Source organism: Canis lupus, chromosome 25 (genome assembly GCF_011100685.1).
Source record: "Canis lupus familiaris isolate Mischka breed German Shepherd chromosome 25, alternate assembly UU_Cfam_GSD_1.0, whole genome shotgun sequence".
Lineage (NCBI taxonomy): Eukaryota > Metazoa > Chordata > Mammalia > Carnivora > Canidae > Canis > Canis lupus.
The window spans coordinates 43,569,652-43,587,597 of record NC_049246.1 but is presented as its reverse complement, the minus strand read 5'-3'; the positions used below and the strand labels follow the sequence as shown (position 1 = coordinate 43,587,597).

Sequence of the window (17,946 nt, the reverse complement as noted above, 5' to 3'; positions counted from 1 at the left end):
GTCCCTTTCGGGGCAGCGGGGCCCCCGGCGGGCGGGGCGTCGGCGCGGGCTACTTGGGGGCCGGCACCGTCTGTCCGCCAGTCGGCCGGCTCCCGGCGCCGCGTCTGGTCGTCGGTCTCGGCGGAGCGCATGGTAGGGCCACGGGCGCCGCGGCCGGCGGGGCGCGGGCGGGGGGCGCGGGGCGGGGGCGGCCGGGGGTCCCGTCCAGGCGCCCCACCTCTCGGGGGCCTCGCAGCCGCCGGGTTACTTCTGGCTTTTTGCGGGACGCGGGCGCTGCCACCCTTCCCGGGGCGCAGGAGTCCCTGGAGCATCCCCGGCTCATCCCCGCCTCATCCCCGCGGCCCCGCAGCCTGGGAGTCGGGGGTGAAAATGCCCCTCCAGGCCCAGAATGCGGGGATCAGGTGTGGGACCGGCAAGGAGGCTGGGGGAGACCTCGGGGTGGAGGTGCTGGGGAGGAGAAAGATATTCAGGATTCAGAATTCTTGGGGTCTGGGAGAGAAAAGGACCCAGAAAGAAAGCTGAAGGGTGGCTGCACAGGCAACGGGCGCCAAGCCCCTACTGAGAAGAGGCAGTGGAGCTGAAGGAACAGTGAGCGGGTCCAGGAACCGAGCCTGAAAACCCACAGTTGCTCCGAGGACAGGGGTTGGGGTGGGGGTGGGGTGGGGTGGGGGGGCTTGGCCAGAGGGCTAAGGAGGACGGTCCCCAGATCCTGGCCTGTCCCACCAAACCACCTGCCCTGCCAAATCTTGTTTCAGTCCCTGCCCCATCTCCCTCGGACTGTTGTTTGTTTTTAAAGATTTTATGTTATTTTCTTTTTATTTTTTTAAAAAAGATTTTATTTATTTATTCATGAGAGATACAGAGAGAGAGGCAGAGACACAGGCAGAGGGAGAAGCAAGCTTCCTCTGGGGAGCCTGATGCAGGACTCGATCCCAGGACCCCGGGATCAGGACCTAAGCCAAAGGCAGATGCTCCACCACTGAGCCACCCAGGTGCCCTGTTATTTTATTTTTTTAAAAAAATTTATTTATTTATTTATTTGAGAGGGAGAGAGAGAATACTAAGTAGACCCCCCACTGATAGAGGAGCCTGAAATAAGGCTTGATCTCAAGACTCTGAGATTATGACCAAAGCCAAAATCAACAGTAGGTAGATTAAAGACTGAGCCACCCATGCTCCCTTAATATTTTACTTTTATTTTTTTTAAAGATTTTATTTATTTATTCATGAGAGAAAGGGGGGGGGGGGCAAAGACACAGGCTGAGGGAGAAGCAGGCTCCATGCAGGGAGCCCGATGTGGGACTCAATCCCAGAACTCCAGGATCACGCCCTGGGCGGAAGGCAGGTGCTAAACCGCTGAGATTTTATTTTTAAGTAATCTTCACACCCAATATGGGTCTTGAACTCATAACCCCAAGACCAAGAGTTAGTTGGGTGCTCTACTGACTGAGCCAGCTAAGCACCCTTCCCTTGGACTGCTCTTCCCTGCCATGTGGGAAGTAAGGATAATGTTACTATGCATTGATATTGCACACCTGAGTTGTGGCAGGCACACCCTGAGAACTTTATATGTGTTCTCTCATTTAATCTTCACAGAAATCATGAGGTAAGCTTTGTGGACTCCCCCATTTTACAGATGTGTAGGCTGAGGTAGAGTGAAGAGATGTGATAGCTAGAGTGTAGCAGAGCTGCAACAAGGTTGCAGTGACAAGGTTGTCAAATATTTCAACCTTTAACAGTGCAGGTGATAGGAAACAGAAACAAGAATGACTTTTGGGTTAGCATTCTGGTTTTTAGCCCTTTTACCCCTTCACTTGAGCCCCACAGTGACTCAGTCCTCACTGTGAGGTGACTGATGACCAGCCTTTCTCTGGTCCCACGTTAGTACCTTTTGTAGATTAAATTGCTGGATCCTTACAATAAGGAAACAGAGAGGTTCCCATGCAAATGGTCACACAGCCCAGAACTGAGGAGGCTGGATTGGAATCCAGGCAGTTGCTTCCAGAGCCCTTGTTCTTGTTCTTGTTCTTGTTCTTTTTTTTTTTTTTTTTTTTTAAGATTTTATTTACTCATGAGAGATGCACAGAGAGAGGCAGAGACACAGGCAGAGGGAGAAGCAGGCTCCCCTCAGGGAGCCAGATGTGGGACTTGATCCTAGAACCCCAGCATCATGATCTGAGCCAAAGGCAGATGCTCAACTACTGAGCCACCCAGGCATCCCTTTTTTTTTTTTTTTTAAGGTTTTATTATTTATTTGAGACAGGAGAGGGAGAGAGAGAGAGCACACACACAAGCAGGGGGAGGGGGAGAGATAAAAAGAGAAAAGAAGACTCCCCGCTGAGCAGGGAGCCTGTTGTGGGACTCTGTCCTAGGACCCTGGGATCCTGACCTGAGCTGAAGGCAGATGCTTAACCGACTGAGCCACCCAGGTGTCCCCAGACCCCTTGGTCTGAATAACCATACTGATGAGTTACTGCATGTTGTGCCCATTTTACAGATGCCCAAACTGAGTCCCTCTCCTGAAGTCCAGGGCTTGAAAGGGGACAGACCCAAGGGGAGACTGCTGACTGCAAAGCCCATGATCCAGAGGATCCATCCTTTATTCAAAGGCTTCAGTGGATCGTGGAAACCCTGCTTTGTATCATTTTTAAGATGTACATTTTCATATCTCCAAAATTATTATCTACCTTATAAGAGATGAGAGGTTTTTAAATTTTTTAAAGATTTTTTTTTAAAGATTTTATTTATTTATTCATGAGAGACACAGAAAGAGAGAGAGGTAGAGACACAGGCAGAGGGAGAAGCAGGCTCCATGCAGGGACCCTGACATGGGACCCGATTCCGGGTCCCTAGGATCACATCCTAGACCGAAAGCAGCACTAAACAGCTGAGCCACCCGGGCTGCCCATTTTTTAAAGATTTTATTTATTTATTCATGAAAGACATACAGAGGCAGAGACATGGAGAAGCAGGCTTCTTGCCGGGAGCCAGATGAGGGACTCGATCCCTAGACCCCGGATCACTCCCTGAGCAAAAGGCGGATGCTCAACCACTGAGCCACCCAGGTGTCGTGGTTTCTTTTATTTCTTAGCAGGACATGAAATCATGTTTCTCGGGATCCCTGGGTGGCTCAGCGGTTTAGCACCTGCCTTTGGCCCAGGACATGATCCTGGAGGCCCCGGGATCAGTCCCACGTCGGGCTCCCTGCATGGAGCCTGCTTCTCCCTCTGCCTGTGTCTCTGCCTCTCCCTCTCTTTCATGAATAAATAAAATCTTAAAAAAAAAAAAAAATCATGTTAGTGTCGCTGGCCCCTTCGGTCTCCTGGATCCCCAGGGATTTCCGAGTGACTTTTCTGGGCGTCTCTGTTCTGTTCCACAGGCTCCTCTCTGCTTCAATTGCTCCATCCTCCCCGGAGACACGTCCCCACGGGACGCGGGGAGCCTGGTGCCCTGCAATGGCAGTCGGGCGTTGGGGCTTTCTGACCCCGAGGACTTAAACCTCACCGACGAGGAACTGAGAATCAAGTACCTGGGGCCCCAGCAGACAGAGCTGTTCGTGCCCATCTGCATCACGTACCTGCTGATCTTCGTGGTGGGCGCCGTGGGCAACGGGCTGACCTGCGCGGTCATCCTGCGCCACAAGGCCATGCGCACCCCCACCAACTACTACCTCTTCAGCCTGGCGGTGTCGGACCTGCTGGTGCTGCTCGTGGGCCTGCCCCTGGAGCTCTATGAGATGTGGCGCAACTACCCCTTCCTGCTGGGCGCCGGGGGCTGCTACTTCCGCACGCTGCTCTTCGAGACGGTGTGCCTGGCCTCGGTGCTCAACGTCACGGCCCTGAGCGTGGAGCGCTATGTGGCTGTGGTGCACCCGCTGCAGGCCAGGTCCATGATGACTCGGGTGCACGTGCGCCGTGTCCTCGGAGCCATCTGGGGCCTCGCTGTGCTTTGTTCTCTGCCTAACACCAGCCTGCACGGCCTCCAGCAGCTGGAAGTGCCCTGCCGGGGCCCGGTGCCCCACTCGGCTGTGTGCACCCTGGTCCACCCCCGGGCCCTCTACAACCTGGTCGTGCAGATCACCACCCTGTTCTTCTTCTGCCTGCCCATGGCCACCATCAGCGTGCTGTACCTGCTCATCGGGCTGCGGCTGCGGCGGGAGCGATTACTGGTGCTCAGGCCGGAGGCCAGGGGCAGGGCCGGGTCGCGCGACAGCTGCAGATTTCCGGGCTCGCAGGATCGGGGGCGGACACAGGTGACCAAGATGCTGTGTAAGTGCTGCTACCGGGAAGAGAGGCGGGGCCAGACCCTGGGGGGTGAGGCTAGAGCTTCCGGGACCTGGGGGCTGAGGGTCTGGGTTTCCGATGGAGGCTGAGTGTGAGGTCTGGAGTTACCCCCCTCCCCCCGCCCTGTGTGTGTGCACGCACGTGTGTGATTACTCTCTGAGAGACTCGTATCAAAGATAAATGGCAGTATGGGCCACATAATTTGTGGGGGCTGAGGCAAAATGCAAATTTGGGGTCCCCTGTTCAAAGATCATTATGACTGTCCAGAGAGCAATAGTCATTAAACTAAGCCCAGGGTCCTTCTAAGCTTGGAGGCCTGTGCAGATGGTGGCAGAGGGTGGCTCACCCATGCAGCTGGCATTGGCTCGTGGAATCAAACTCACAGACTGGGCAAGGGCATGTGGCTGGCTTCTGGGAGGGCAGAGCTGTTCGTGGGAGCTGGACCCTACAGGTCTCTCATCTTTGCTCCTAAACATCTCTTTGCTCCGAGGCCAAGGGCAGCCTGGGAAGCATAGCCATGGGCACAGAGTTCCTCTTTCTTGAGGAATGGCCCTCTTCTCTTAATGGCTGTTGAAACGTCCCAGGTAAGAATTCTGATTGACAGGCTTAGGTCATGGCCTGCTCCCAGGCCAGAGTGGCAGGATGCCGAGGTCTGTAGCCCCCACACGTAGACTCACATGCTGGGATCTGGGGGGAGCAGAGTTCCCCAGAGAAGGCGAGCAAGGTGTTGGAAGGGCAAGATGATAGGTTTCCTCCATGTAGTACCTGTGGGTCCTCGAGGACCGCGGGGATGACTGTTGTCTAAAAGAGGCTCATCAGGAGGTGTGTTTGTGAGGGTCAGTGTGCAGAGCACAGGAGAGTCAGGGCAGAGGTGTGGATGGGGGCAGGCCAGCTGGGTGGAGGCTCTGGGTCTTACTCTTCTCTAGATCCGGCCCTTTTTCAAAATCAGAGGCTCTGAGGAAGCCAGACTAAATGACACAAAGCCAATTCACGATTTCCTCCTCAACCTGACCCACCCTCGCAAGGCCTGAATCAGGTAGATGGACTGAGCCAGGGCAAGACAGAGGTAGTGAGACCTTGGTCAAAGCCATGGGATTATAGCCAGCTCACTGGGGACTGCCCTATTCCCAGAAAGAGACCCATTCTTCTTGTGCCCCAGTAAGTGTCCCAAAGCCAAGGCCACTTGTGCAGCTCCCTAAAGTGGACTGACCCCAGAGTTCCAAGCTTGCCTTTCAGCTCTGCCCTGTGAAGCCTGCCCTACAGACCCCCTGCCCCCTCTGCCTCTGCCTCCTACTCCTTTGCCCTGCAGGTACCAAGTCTGCTCAGCTGGGATGGCCCTCACCCTGGGAAGCTGGGGTGGTTCCTTCAGGGATGGTGCCTGGCTTGCTGGCCTGGGGCTCTGGCCTTCTCTCCCTCCCTCCCTCCTTCCCCCCAGCTTCACTTTCAGAGGGCCATGGGCTGGGGATGTGGGCTAGGGATGTTGTAAGCAACATCCTGATGGAAATCCCAGATGATGAGGGAAAACCGTGCTGGGGTGTGGTGGGGAAGGCACGGCAGGGGAAGATAGGCAGTTGGAGAAGCAAACACAAGAGATAAGAAACAAAAATCAAGGCAAGCCCGATGACAGGCATGACTGGTTGACACTACAGCTGAAGGGAAGCTCTGGGAAGCTGGGTGACGTCTTAGCTAAGAGTCACCTAGTTCCAGACTCTTGTGATGGGAGAGCCAGACTGGGCCAGCTTGGCTCACGCGCCCACACCTGGTCCAGTTGACTGTGGCTGGGAGTAGGGCAGGGGCCCACTGCCCAGGCAGTGACAGTGGTGAGACCAGCCTTCCTGAAGGGCGTGCTGAGGCTAGGGTGGGCAAACTTCCAGAACCTTCCAGATGGACAGTGGGCGTGGGTGGCAAGGTGAGAATGACCAGACTACCGTGAAGCCCAGGGAAGGCAGTCTGGCAGGCACACAAGTCTCCCTTCTGTGCCCCCACAGTTGTGCTGGTCGTGGTGTTTGGAATCTGCTGGGCCCCCTTCCACATTGACCGCCTCATGTGGAGCTTTGTGTCCCACTGGACCGAAGGCCTGCACCTGGCCTTCCAGTACGTGCACGTTATCTCCGGCATCTTCTTCTACCTCAGCTCGGCCATTAACCCCGTGCTCTACAACGTCATGTCAAGCCGCTTCAGGGAGACTTTCCAGGAAACCCTGTGCTTGGGGACTCAGTGCCGCTACCACAGGCCCCGCCACAGCTCAAGCCTCAGCAGGGTGACCATGGGCAGCACCCTGTGTGACCTGGGCTCCCCGGGCACCAGGGCCCAGCCTCTGTTGGAGAATGGTGGCCGAGAGGGGCTGCAGGAGACTGACCCCTTCTGAGTGGAGCCTGGAAGCAGCTTCAGCAAGAGAGACCAGAGTGCCACATGCGGTTCTGGAAGGGGTACTCACCCTCCTCCGCTGGGATGTCTTCTCAAACTGTCCCCCTTTGTGTCCCATCCCCACTTCGGCCTATAAACTCTGACCAGCACCTCAGTGACTCCTGCCCCCATCCAAGTTTTTGGAAGGGATACAAGCCTGCTCTCTGCCCCCCAGAGCCGTGGGCCTGCAGGTAAAGTCCTTCTTCTCCAGAACCAAGGCAGCTAGTTAAGTGGCAGAGCAAGCCTCCATCTGGGGTCTCCCCCACCCCACCCCTAGTTTCTGAAATGTTTTTGTGGGGCCCCACCGTTCCTTCCCATTTCTCGTTGAGATCCTGCAGGTTCTGGCCCATTCTGGCACTCTCCAGCTCTTGGCCTGTACTTGGGGACCCCTGTCAACCTGACCCTCCGTGGCCCTCACGCAGTCAGCACATTCTGCTCTGGATCTCCACCTGGTGGAGTGGCTGGGCCACAGGGGTGCCAGGGATCCGGGGGACCTGGTTCCAGTCTCAGCCCTGCTGCTACCACCTTGCAGCGTGGCATCACCTTCGCAAGCCTTGGTCCCTGGTCTGAAAAATAAGAGGCCCTGACATTCTACGGTGTCACACTTTGGCACCTTACCTGTGGTCTTCTGAGCAGATGCATCAGTCAGTGCTTGTAGCAAAACTGTCAGAAAACCTTAGATCAACAAAGGCAGAAATTACCCTCTACTTCCTCACCACCCCGTGACTCCTGCTCTGTCCCTGACCTCTGTGTCTCCCCCAGCCCCTGCACTGAAAGCCACTCCGGGCATGTTCTTTGCTTGACACCGACTGAGGTCTGGCGAGTGAGCGGAGACCCCTGCTCGGCTCTGTCCTTGCCTCCCTGTGAGCTGGTTTGGGGCCCTGAGGTGAGCAGAACCCAGGGCCTGGCTGACCAGAGGGTTCCAGAGACAAGAGACACGAGCCAACCAAGGGCAAGGAGTGACCCTGTGAGGACAGTTTTGTTTGGGGCTCAGTGAGGTGAGAAGAGACAGCGACCAGTCCCTTGTGTCCTGAAAACAGAGTCCCATCCCAAATGGGGGGCTGAGGGGCAGTGCTCAGGATCCACTCAGTGGCCGGAACTTGACCTGCTGCAAGTCCGCGAACCCTGTCCCCCTTCCGAGAGGAGACTCCTGTGAAAGGACCGCTGGTCCCCTTGGTGGGGTGCTGAGGGTGCCCCGGGTGGAGGAGGCAGCGGGTCTGTCGTCTGGGTCCCCCTTGCCTGCAGACCCTTCCTAGCTCAGGACCCGGGTCCCCTGCCCGTGAAGTGCAGAGATTGTACAAGGTTGCACATAATGTTCTGGAGTGTTCAAATTCAATTGTAAAAATAGCAAATGCTCTTTGAAGAAAACTTGGAAAGTGCAAATAAGCAAAAATGAAAACAATTTAAAATAGTTAAAATCCACCCTTGCTGGGGCTGGTGGGAGAGAGACATGGGGAGTTGTTCAATGGGTATAGAGTTTGTTTTGCCAGATGAAAAAATTCTGGAGACTGGTTGCACAAGAGTGTGAATGTACTTCATGCTGAACTATAATACACTTATGTGGTTACAAGGATGTCTCATGCTATGTATTTTACCATAATTCAGATGGGGACTTGTGAAAAGAAGCAGTGCAGCAAGCGGCCCCTGCAGTGGGTCCCCGGAGCCCAGGGGTGGTGAGGCGGTGGGGGTGGGGGACACTTAGATCCCCGACTCCAGGCTGCAGTTGTTCCCAGAGACTGTCAGAGATGACTTAGGGGCCTGAGGAGCTCGGGTCAGTGTGCATCTAGGAGAGGCCCGCTGGGTGCCCAGGAGCACCGGGCTGACTGGGAAAGTGGGGACAGGAGCTGTCAGAAGGTGTGGCTCCCCTCAGTGTGGAGTGGATGCCTGTCTCTCAAGTGCCTCCGCAGCATGTTGGTGGGTAGGTCCCATTTGTCATGGGTCACCAGTTGCCATGGAAGATGGAAATGGTAGCTCTGGGCTCAGCCCTGGAGAAAAAGGGATGGAGGCAGAAAGGCCAGCCAGCAGGATCCCCCTCTTCTGGATGGGGAAGCAGAGTCCCCTGCAGCACCGGTCAGGGTGGGGGCGGCATTCCCATGAGCGCCCAGTGCTACTCCCAAGCCAGGAGTCCCCCACTCTTCCTAAGTGTCTGGTGCATCTGGGGCTCGAGTCACTTCTACTCCCAGCTGCAGTCACCTGCATCCTTCTTTCTCCTGGGTTCAAGAATGGGGGGCTCTCTGCACTTCCCATCTGTTCTAGTCTTGGCATTCTCTAGGGTGGCATCGAAGGCCACAAGGATGTGCCTCTGCCTCCCTGGTTTCAGCTCCTGATCCTTCCTGCAGTCCTGGAGACCTCTCCTCCACCCCAGTGCTGGGCCCCTTGGTTACATCCTCACTCCCAGGAGTTCCAAGAATTTTTCCATTTCAGGAAGTGTGAACTCTTGACCATGACTGCCTCCTTCCTGCTCTGCTACCCCGATGATACATTTTTCGATTTCATCCAGCCTTCCTTATTCCTGACTGCTCTGCTTTCCCCCAAGCCATCCTCGCCTCCTTCCTGATGGGTCCTACGTCCCGCGGTCCATCACACGCAACCTTCTTGGCTAGTATCTCTTCTGAGAGCCATGGTGAACATACTGGAATCATCCTTCTCAGAAAAAAGGTTTATTTTCTCTGCGAATTTGAGTCCCAAGATTAGTCTCGACAAACAAAGCTGCATTTGTCCACCCTTCCTTCTGTTAAGTATCTACTCAGAAAACATAAAGGACACAGCACTTGCCACCTATTTCAACCTCATCTTGTACGCTTAGAGTCTTCCTCTCTTCCCCATGCTCCCTTCTAATGGATCTACCAAGTTTTCTTTCCCAGGTTTTCCATGTAGAGAGGAGTTGCCTTTCCGGGGGGGCCCTCTGGCATTTGCACTCCATTCGCAGGGTGTGTGTGTGTGTGTGTGTGTGTGTGTGTGGCGGGGAGAAATCCCTCAGTGTGTGACTCTCATTGGAGACCAAGCCCAGCCCCCCACTACAGAAGCTGAAAGGCTTCCAGTCACTTTCCACCACTTACGTCACCGTGTGGCCCATGACTTGTACTCAGGCAGCTGGATGATCCGACATGAGACTCCTGTCCAGAGCAAGTGATACTAAGACCCATGACAGCAGGGGCAGACGTGTCCAGGACCACAGTGCTCACAGCAGTGTCCCATCAGGACTGTTCCTGGGCCTTCTGCCACCAGCCTCCCCTGGTTTCTGCCCAGTTTCTCTGCCAGGTTTTCCGGCCTTCCTGTTGATGTTCTGAGCTGCCAAGAGCTTTTCAATAAACTCCTTTTCTGCTAGAGTTGGCCAGAGTTGTTTGCTGTTGTTTGCAACTAAGAACCTTAACAGATTCATCTGTTTATTGGTTTGAAGGTTATGCATTGTTTGTTTTACTAGTGGTTATCTTTACACATTTCTAAGATAAGCATATATTATCTAAGATAAGCATATATTGATTTGTTAAAATCCCAAACTACAGTCTGTAATACTTCATAATCATTGTCATTCTATCTTACTGTTTTAAAACTATCTTTGGTTTTTCAAAATTTATTTATTTTTAAAGATTTATTTATTTGAGGGATGCCTGGGTGGCTCAGCGTTTGAGTGTCTGCCTTTGGCTCAGGGCGTGATCCCAGGATCCTGGATCAAGTCCCGCATTGGACTCCCTGCAGGAAGCCTGCTTCTCCCTCTGCCTAGGTCTCTGCCCCTCTCTGTGTCTCTCATGAATAAATAAATAAAATCTTAAAAAAAAAAGATTTATTTATTTAAGAGAGAGTATGAGCGGGGAGGGGCAGAAGGAGAGGGAGAGAGAATCTCAAGCCGATTCCTCACTGAACGCAAGCTGGATGTGGGGCTTGAGCTCATGACCCTGAAATCATGACCTGATCCAAAACCAAGAGTCAGACACTTAACTGACTGAGCTACGCAGGCACTCCTATCTTTTTTTTTTTTTTTTTTTTTTAAGACAAGGAAGATGAAGACAGGTTTAAGGAATTTGATCCTAGAAACATTTACATTTACATTTTTCTAATAAACCTCTTCAGCACAAGAAAAGAACTTGAGTGTGCTTCTACTGACAAAGCAGTAGGGTGTAGAGGTGGTGAGCAAGGACTCTGGAACTAGGCTGCTCGGGTTGGAATCTGCGCTCAGCCACTAACTACCCTTAAAAGTCAGAATGGCCTTTGGCCAAAGTCTGACTGGACTGAGAGGTATTGACATTTCTAAACAAAGAATGTGTAATCCGCCTGCACACAAATCAGAGACCTCAGAGTCTAACATTGACAACAGCGTCCTTCCAAAGTGTCCAGGTTCCTAAATCTACATGGTTTAGTGTGATAAAGGTAGTTACTCTTTAAGGGAAATGTCCCTTTGTGTGGCCTCCTTAATTGCAGTATTCCAACCTCACCCTCTTTCAAGCTTGTGCACGGGGTAGGGAAGGACAACTCAGACTCACAAACCTGACATCAAGAGTTGCATGCCTTTCCAACTGAGCCAGCCAGGTGCCCTGAAAGTAGTACATCTATTCTCAGGACCTAAATTAACCGCTGTTAAGATTTTGGCAATTTGATTCCTATTATTTCCCCCCACTTATCCCCTGCCCCCATAATGAATAATAGATTGTTTTAAACATTTGCTTTACAAAACAAACTGCCCAGAACCATCAGGTAGAAAAATCAATGGTTATAATGGATGATGAAGTTGAGAACACCCAAACTGTCTCATCAATTTTAACATCACTCAAGTGGGACAACCAGACATTGGGTGCCCCCTAGAGGGAGGCAAAAGAAGTACATGCCACCAACCATGAAGTCTTCCTGCAAAAACCCCTGGGCTTTAATATAATGAAGCCTCTAGATCTAACTACCAGTTTACAAGAACACAGAGACTGGGTGAATATGTTCAAGATACCTTAAAGGTCTCAGTCAAATGCAGAATAAGGACAAATTCTATAGGACAAATGACTTGGTTTCTTCAATAAATAGATAGCATTTAAAAGAGGTTCTCTTGGGGATCCCTGGGTGGCTCAGCAGTTTAGTGCCTGCCTTTGGCCCGGGGCCTGATCCTGGAGTCCTGGGATCTAGTCCCACATCGGACTCCTTGCATGGAGCCTGCTTCTCCCTCTGCCTGTGTCTCTGACTCTCTGTCTCTCATGAATAAATAAATAAAATATTTTTTTTTTAAAAGAGGTTTTCTTCTTCGACCTCAGTTGCAGCAACTTATTGCTAGACAATCTCCAAAGGCAAGGGAAACAAAAGCAAAAATGAACTATTGGGACTTCATCAAGGTAAAAAGCTTTTGCACAACGAAGGAAACAGTCAAAACCAAAAGACAACCCACAGAATGGGAGAGGATATTTGCAATGACACATCAGATAGAGGGCCACTATCCAAAATCTAAAAAGGACTTATCAAACTCAACACTCAAAAAGCAAATAATCCAGTCAAGAAATGGGCAGATGGCATGAACAGATATTTCTCCAACTAAGATGGCCAACAGGCACATGAAAAAATGCTCAACATCACTCGACATCAGGGAAATACAAATCAAAACTACAGTGAGATACCACCTCACACAAGTCAGAATGGCTAAAATTAACAAGTCAGAAAACAACAAATATTGATGAGCATGTATAGAAAGAGGAACTCTCTTACACTGTCGGTGGGAATGCAAGCTGGTACAGCTACTCTGGAAAACAGTATGCAGGTTCCTCAAAAAGTTGAATGTAGAGAGCTATCTTACAACCCAGCAGTTGCCCTACTAGGTATTTACCCAAAGGATACAAACATAGTGATCTGAAGGGGCACTTGTACCCCCAATGTTCATAGCAGCCATGTCTACAATAGCCAAACTATGGAAAGAGCCCAGAGTCCATCAACAGATGAATGGATAAGGAAGATGTGGGGTATATACACACACATACACACACACAGGCAGTGGAATGCTAGTCATCAAAAAAGAAATGAAATCTTAATATTTGCAACAACGTGAATGGAACTAGAGGATATTATGCTAAGTGAAATAAGTCAATCAGAGAAAGACAAATACCATGATTTCACTCATATGCGGAATTTAAGAAACAAAACAGAGGACCATATAGGAAAAGGGAGGGGAAAAATAAAACAAGACAAAATCAGAGAGGGAGACAAACCGTAAGAGACCTTAAACACAGGAAACAAACTGAGGGTTGCTGGAAAGGAGGGGGAGGGGAGATAGTAACTGGGGGATGGACATTAAGGAGGGCACATGCTATAAGGACCACTGGGTGTTACATGCAACTAATGAATCACTGAACTCTACCTCTGAAACTAATAATACACTGTATGTGAATTAATTGAATTTAAATTTAAAAATTAAGTAAAATAGTCTCTATTATATATATATATATATATATATATAATATATATATTATTTGAGAGAGAGAGAGAATGGAGGGAGGGGGAGAGGGAGAAGGAGAGCAGCAGACTCGCTGCCTTGTGTAGAGCCAGCCATGGGGCTCAATGCAGGGCTCCATCCCATAGCCCTGAGATCATGACCTGAGCCTAAATCAAAAGTTGGACACTAAACCAACTGAGCCACCCAGGTGCCCCTAAAAATAAATATATATATTTAAATTTATTTATAATCTCTACACCCAATATGGGGCTTGAACTCATGGCCCTGAGATCAAGAGTTGCAAGCTCTCCTGACTGAGCCAGCCAGGTGCCCCAAGATTCTCTATTATAGACTTATTTATTTAGATATTTTATTTACTTACTCATGAGAGAAAGAGGCAGAGACACAGGCAGAGGGAGAAACAGACTCCATGCAGGGATCCCAGGTCTCCAGGATCATGCCCTGGACCCAAGGTGGCGCTAAACTGCTGAGCTACCCTGGCTGCCCTCTAGTATAGATTTAGAATGATTTAAAGACATATCAACCAAATGTAAGGTGTGGAAATTTTTGAAATGTTTTTGGAAATTTTTGAATCTTCAAGCAAATCAACAGTAAGACATTTTGAGACAGAAAATTGAACACAGACTAGCTATTAGGTGGTATCAAGCCAACAGCATGTTACTATACATAATAAAGTGTTTATAGGTGAAATGATAGGATGCATAGGAGTCCCATTAAAATACTCAAGAAAGAAAAAGGGAGAGGAGGGGGAAATTGAGGCAAGGAATAGTTTTAAAATATTGGCAAAAATATTGAAGTTTTGAAGCTGGGTGATGGGTAAAAGTGGATTTTTAAAAAAGATTTTATTTACTCATGAGAGACACAGAGAGGCAGAGGCATTGGCAGAGGGAGAAGCAGGCTGCCCGCGGGAAGCCTGATGCGGGACACGATCCCAGAACCCCAGGATCACGTCCTGAGCTGAAGGTAGACACTCAAATACTGAGCCACTCAGGGATCCCTCATTTTTTTACTCTCTCTACTTAATGTATGTTTGGAAATGTCCACAACAAAATTATTTTTAAGTCTGCAATAAAGATTTACATATTCATCTATGTGAGACTGCTTCTCTAGGTTACACACTTGTAAGTGGAATTCCTAAATGTAAGGAATGAGATTTTTTTTAAATTTTTATTTATTTATGATAGTCAGAGAGAGAGAAAGAGAGAGAGAGAGAGGCAGAGACACAGGCAGAGGGAGAAGCAGGCTCCATGCACCGGGAGCCCGACGTGGGATTCCATCCCGGGTCTCCAGGATCGCGCCCTGGGCCAAAGGCAGGCGCCAAACCGCTGCGCCACCCAGGGATCCCTGGAATGAGAATTAAAAAAAAATATATTTTATTTATTCATGAAAGACACAGAGAGAGAGGCAGAGACACAGGCAGAGAGAGAAGCCTGACACAGGACTCGATCCCAGGACCCCAGGATTACGCCCTGGGCCGAAGGCAGATGGTCAACCACTTAGCCACTCAGGTGTCCCTGGAATGAAAATTTTTACCTTGACTGGAAATTGCCAAATTTCTCTCCAGGTGTTTGTAATAAGGGGATTCAGGTTAAACTACCGCCAAATATGGCACTGTGGCATATTGACTATTTTAAGGTAATGGAATTTGAAAGAAAGCAGGTGCAAGGACTCTGATCTTCCCTGAGGCAGGTCACAGCTTCTCATGTGAGAGGTGCCCACCCTATACCCAGAGGAAAGGAGCATTTTTTTCTCCAAAACACTAGGAGGAATCTGGATCAACAGGCCTTGCTTGTTTCCCCGTTTACTACACTGAGCTCATATTCCTTTGTCTTGTTTCACGTTCCCATTAAGTCTCTACTCTTCCACCAACCATAGCATAAAAACTCAGGCTGGGACACCTGGGTGGCTCAGCGATTGGGCGTCTGTCTTTGGCTCAGGGTGTGATCCCAGTCCGGAGAACGAGTCCCACATCATGCTTCCTGTGGGGAGTCTTCTCCCTCTATGTCTCTGCCTCTCTATGCCTCTTGTGAATAATCTTTAAACACCACCACCACTCAGGCTTACCTGCTTCTTCAGGTCTGCATTTCCCTTTTTTTTTTTTTTTTTTAAGACTTTATTTACTTATTCATGAGACACAGAGAGAGAGAGGGAGAGAGGCAGAGACACAGGCAGAGGGAGAAGCAGGCTCCATGCAGGGAGCCCGACATGGGACTCCATCCGGGGTCTCCAGGATCACGCCCTGGATCACGGCACCCGGGCTGCCCTGCATTTCCTTTTGAAGGCTTCCATGTTCCATAAAACTTATGGTAAAGAAATTTAGGGCACCTGGGTGGTTTAGTGGATTGGATGTCTGCCTTTGGCTTGAGTTGTGATCCTGGGATGGAGCCCTGCATCAGGGTCCTTACTCAGCAGGAAGCCGTCTCTCTCTCCCACTCCCCCTGCTTGTGCTGTCAAATAAATAAAATAAAATCTTAAAAAATTTATATGCTTTTCTCTTGTTAATCTCTTTGTTACAGGGCCCCAGCCCAGAATTTAGAAGAGTAGAGCAAAAAAAGAGATTTCCTCCCTTACAGTAGCAGCTTCCCACAACCCCAAAACACTTATTTGATGTTTTAATTTCTGTTAATCTGATGGACACAAATGGGATCTTATTAGTTTATTTGTTTATTTATTTACAAGATTTTATTTATTCATAAGAGGCAGAGAGAGAGGCTTATTTTATATATTTAAAAAAAGATTGAGAATGTGCAGGATGGGGGGAGGGGCAGACGGAGAGGGAAAGAGTCTCAAGCAGACTCCCCACCAGGCTCAAAGCCCCAGGGGCTCTTATCTCCTGACCCTGAGATCATGACCTGAGCTGAAATCAAGAGTCAGATGCTTAACCAACTGAGCCACCCAGGCACCCCAGTATCTTACCATTTTAAGTTATGTTTCCCTAATGGTTGTATAGTAGAGCATTTTTTTATACCTTTATATGCTACTTAAATTTCTTTTGAAAATTGCTTTTCAGGGGTGCCCGGGTGGCTCAGTCAGTTAGGTGTCTGCCTTCAGCTCAGGCCATGATCCCAGGGTCTTTAAAATCTTAAAGAAAAAAAAAGAAAGAAAATGGCTTTTCATATTCTTTGCCCATCTTTGTCTTTTTCTTACTGATTTATAGCTTTCATATTCTGACACTGGTTTTGTTACATATATTATAAATATTTCTTTCCAATTTATTCCTTATATTTACTTGACAGAGAGCACAAGAAGGGAGAGTGGGAGAGCAAGAGAGAGAAGCAGACTCCACCACTGAACAGAGCCCAAATGGGGGGATCGATCCCAGGACCCCAGGATCATGACCTGAGTGGAAAGCAGACGCTTAAACAACTGAGCCACCAGGTGCCCCTTCCTTATATTTGCAGACACGTTTGCATCCAAAACTTTAAAATCATAAGGTGGTCAAATATGTCTTAATTTCATTTACAGATATTCCTTTGTTCCCTAGGAATGACATTGAAAAGCCAAGCTCTCGGGATCCCTGGGTGACGCAGTGGTTTGGCGCCTGCCTTTGGCCCAGGGCGTCCTCCTGGAGACCCGGGATCGAATCCCACGTCGGGCTCCCGGTGCATGGAGCCTGCTTCTCCCTCTGCTTGTGTCTCTGCCTCTGTCTCTCTGTGTGACTATCATAAATAAATTTAAAAAAATAAAAAAAAAAAAAAGAAAAGCTTAGCTCTTTTACCAATTAAAAAACTTAAAAAAAAAAACTTAAAAAACTTAGAAGGAAAGAAACTCTAGGCCACACGTGGGGCTCGAACTCACTACCCAGAGATCAAGAGTCTCAGGCTTTACTGACTGAGCCAGCCAGGTGCCCCACTTATCACTGATTTTAGTAAGACTACTTCTTGTCATTAAATGTTTTATTTTCACAGGCTTTATTTCAACCGACAGGGTGTTTCTCTCCCTTTAATCTGACCTCTTTGCTCTGAAACATCCTTGTTTTTTGTTTTTTTTTGTTTTGAAACATCCTTGTATCCCAGAATTCAATCCTACTTCGTCAACACTGCTTGGTTTACCTTGCTAAATTGCTAGTATTTCATTTGAACCTTGCATCTTTATTTGTAAGTGAAATGCACTTCTGCTTTGAGCCATCATCGATTAGTCTTTGGTGAGGTACCAAATCTAAAATACGCAAATTATTTTTCCTATACTTCCAGTTTAGGACTTTCTGAAGCTAAGAACCAGACCAAAAAAAAAAAAAAAAGAAAGGAAAAGAAAATCAGAGCAAGGCCCCTTACTCAGGACTAGCCCTCCCCACTCCCAACACACACACATATCCCAAGGCGCTTTTTTCAGATCCCAATGTGGGGACAATTCCTAGGATTCTGATCCCCCTCCTGACCCTACTACCGGTGCTAACGGTGACTCAAAAAGCACATTGATGGTTTCAACTCAAAGAAACAATATTGAGTAATTGAAGATACGAGTCAATAGCGGTGGAGTTCCTTAACCTCTGTAAGCCTCAATTTCCCTGCGTGTAACGTGAAACTATTAAAAAAAAACAAACCAACAAAACAAAACAAAACAAAAACAGGGGATCCCTGGGTGGCTCAGCGGTTTGGCGCCTGCCTTTTGCCCAGGGCGCGATCCTGGAGTCCCGGGATCGGGTCCCGCATCGGGCTCCCTGCATGGAGCCTGCCTCTCTCTCTGTGTGTCTAAAATAAATAAATAGATAAATAAATCTTTAAAAAAATGTAAACTTGTTTGGAAACGTCCATGATAAAACGTGCGAAAGGCAACACAGCCCGGGGCCACGCAGGCCCTGGGGACTTTGGCTACCGCGGCTTCCACGGCGCCGGG

At 49.5% G+C, this 17,946-nt stretch overlaps 1 protein-coding gene across 1 annotated transcript; it reads left to right on the top strand.

Moving 5' to 3' along the window:
* The first annotated feature begins 58 nt into the window (after positions 1-58).
* On the top strand, positions 59-8,808 carry NMUR1 (neuromedin U receptor 1). The gene is made up of 3 exons (XM_038574176.1): positions 59-132; positions 3,380-4,268; positions 6,272-8,808. The coding sequence occupies exons 1-3, from the start codon at positions 130-132 to the stop codon at positions 6,649-6,651; spliced, it is 1,272 nt and encodes a 423-aa protein (XP_038430104.1). The 5' UTR covers positions 59-129; the 3' UTR covers positions 6,652-8,808.
* The last annotated feature ends 9,138 nt before the right edge of the window (positions 8,809-17,946 follow it).

What these genes read in the sequence shown, in the direction of transcription:
- NMUR1 (XM_038574176.1), top strand. An exon ending in ACAGGTGACCAAGATGCTGT is followed by an intron (nt 4,269 to 6,271) that starts GTAAGTGCTGCT and finishes GTGCCCCCACAG; the next exon opens with TTGTGCTGGTCGTGGTGTTT.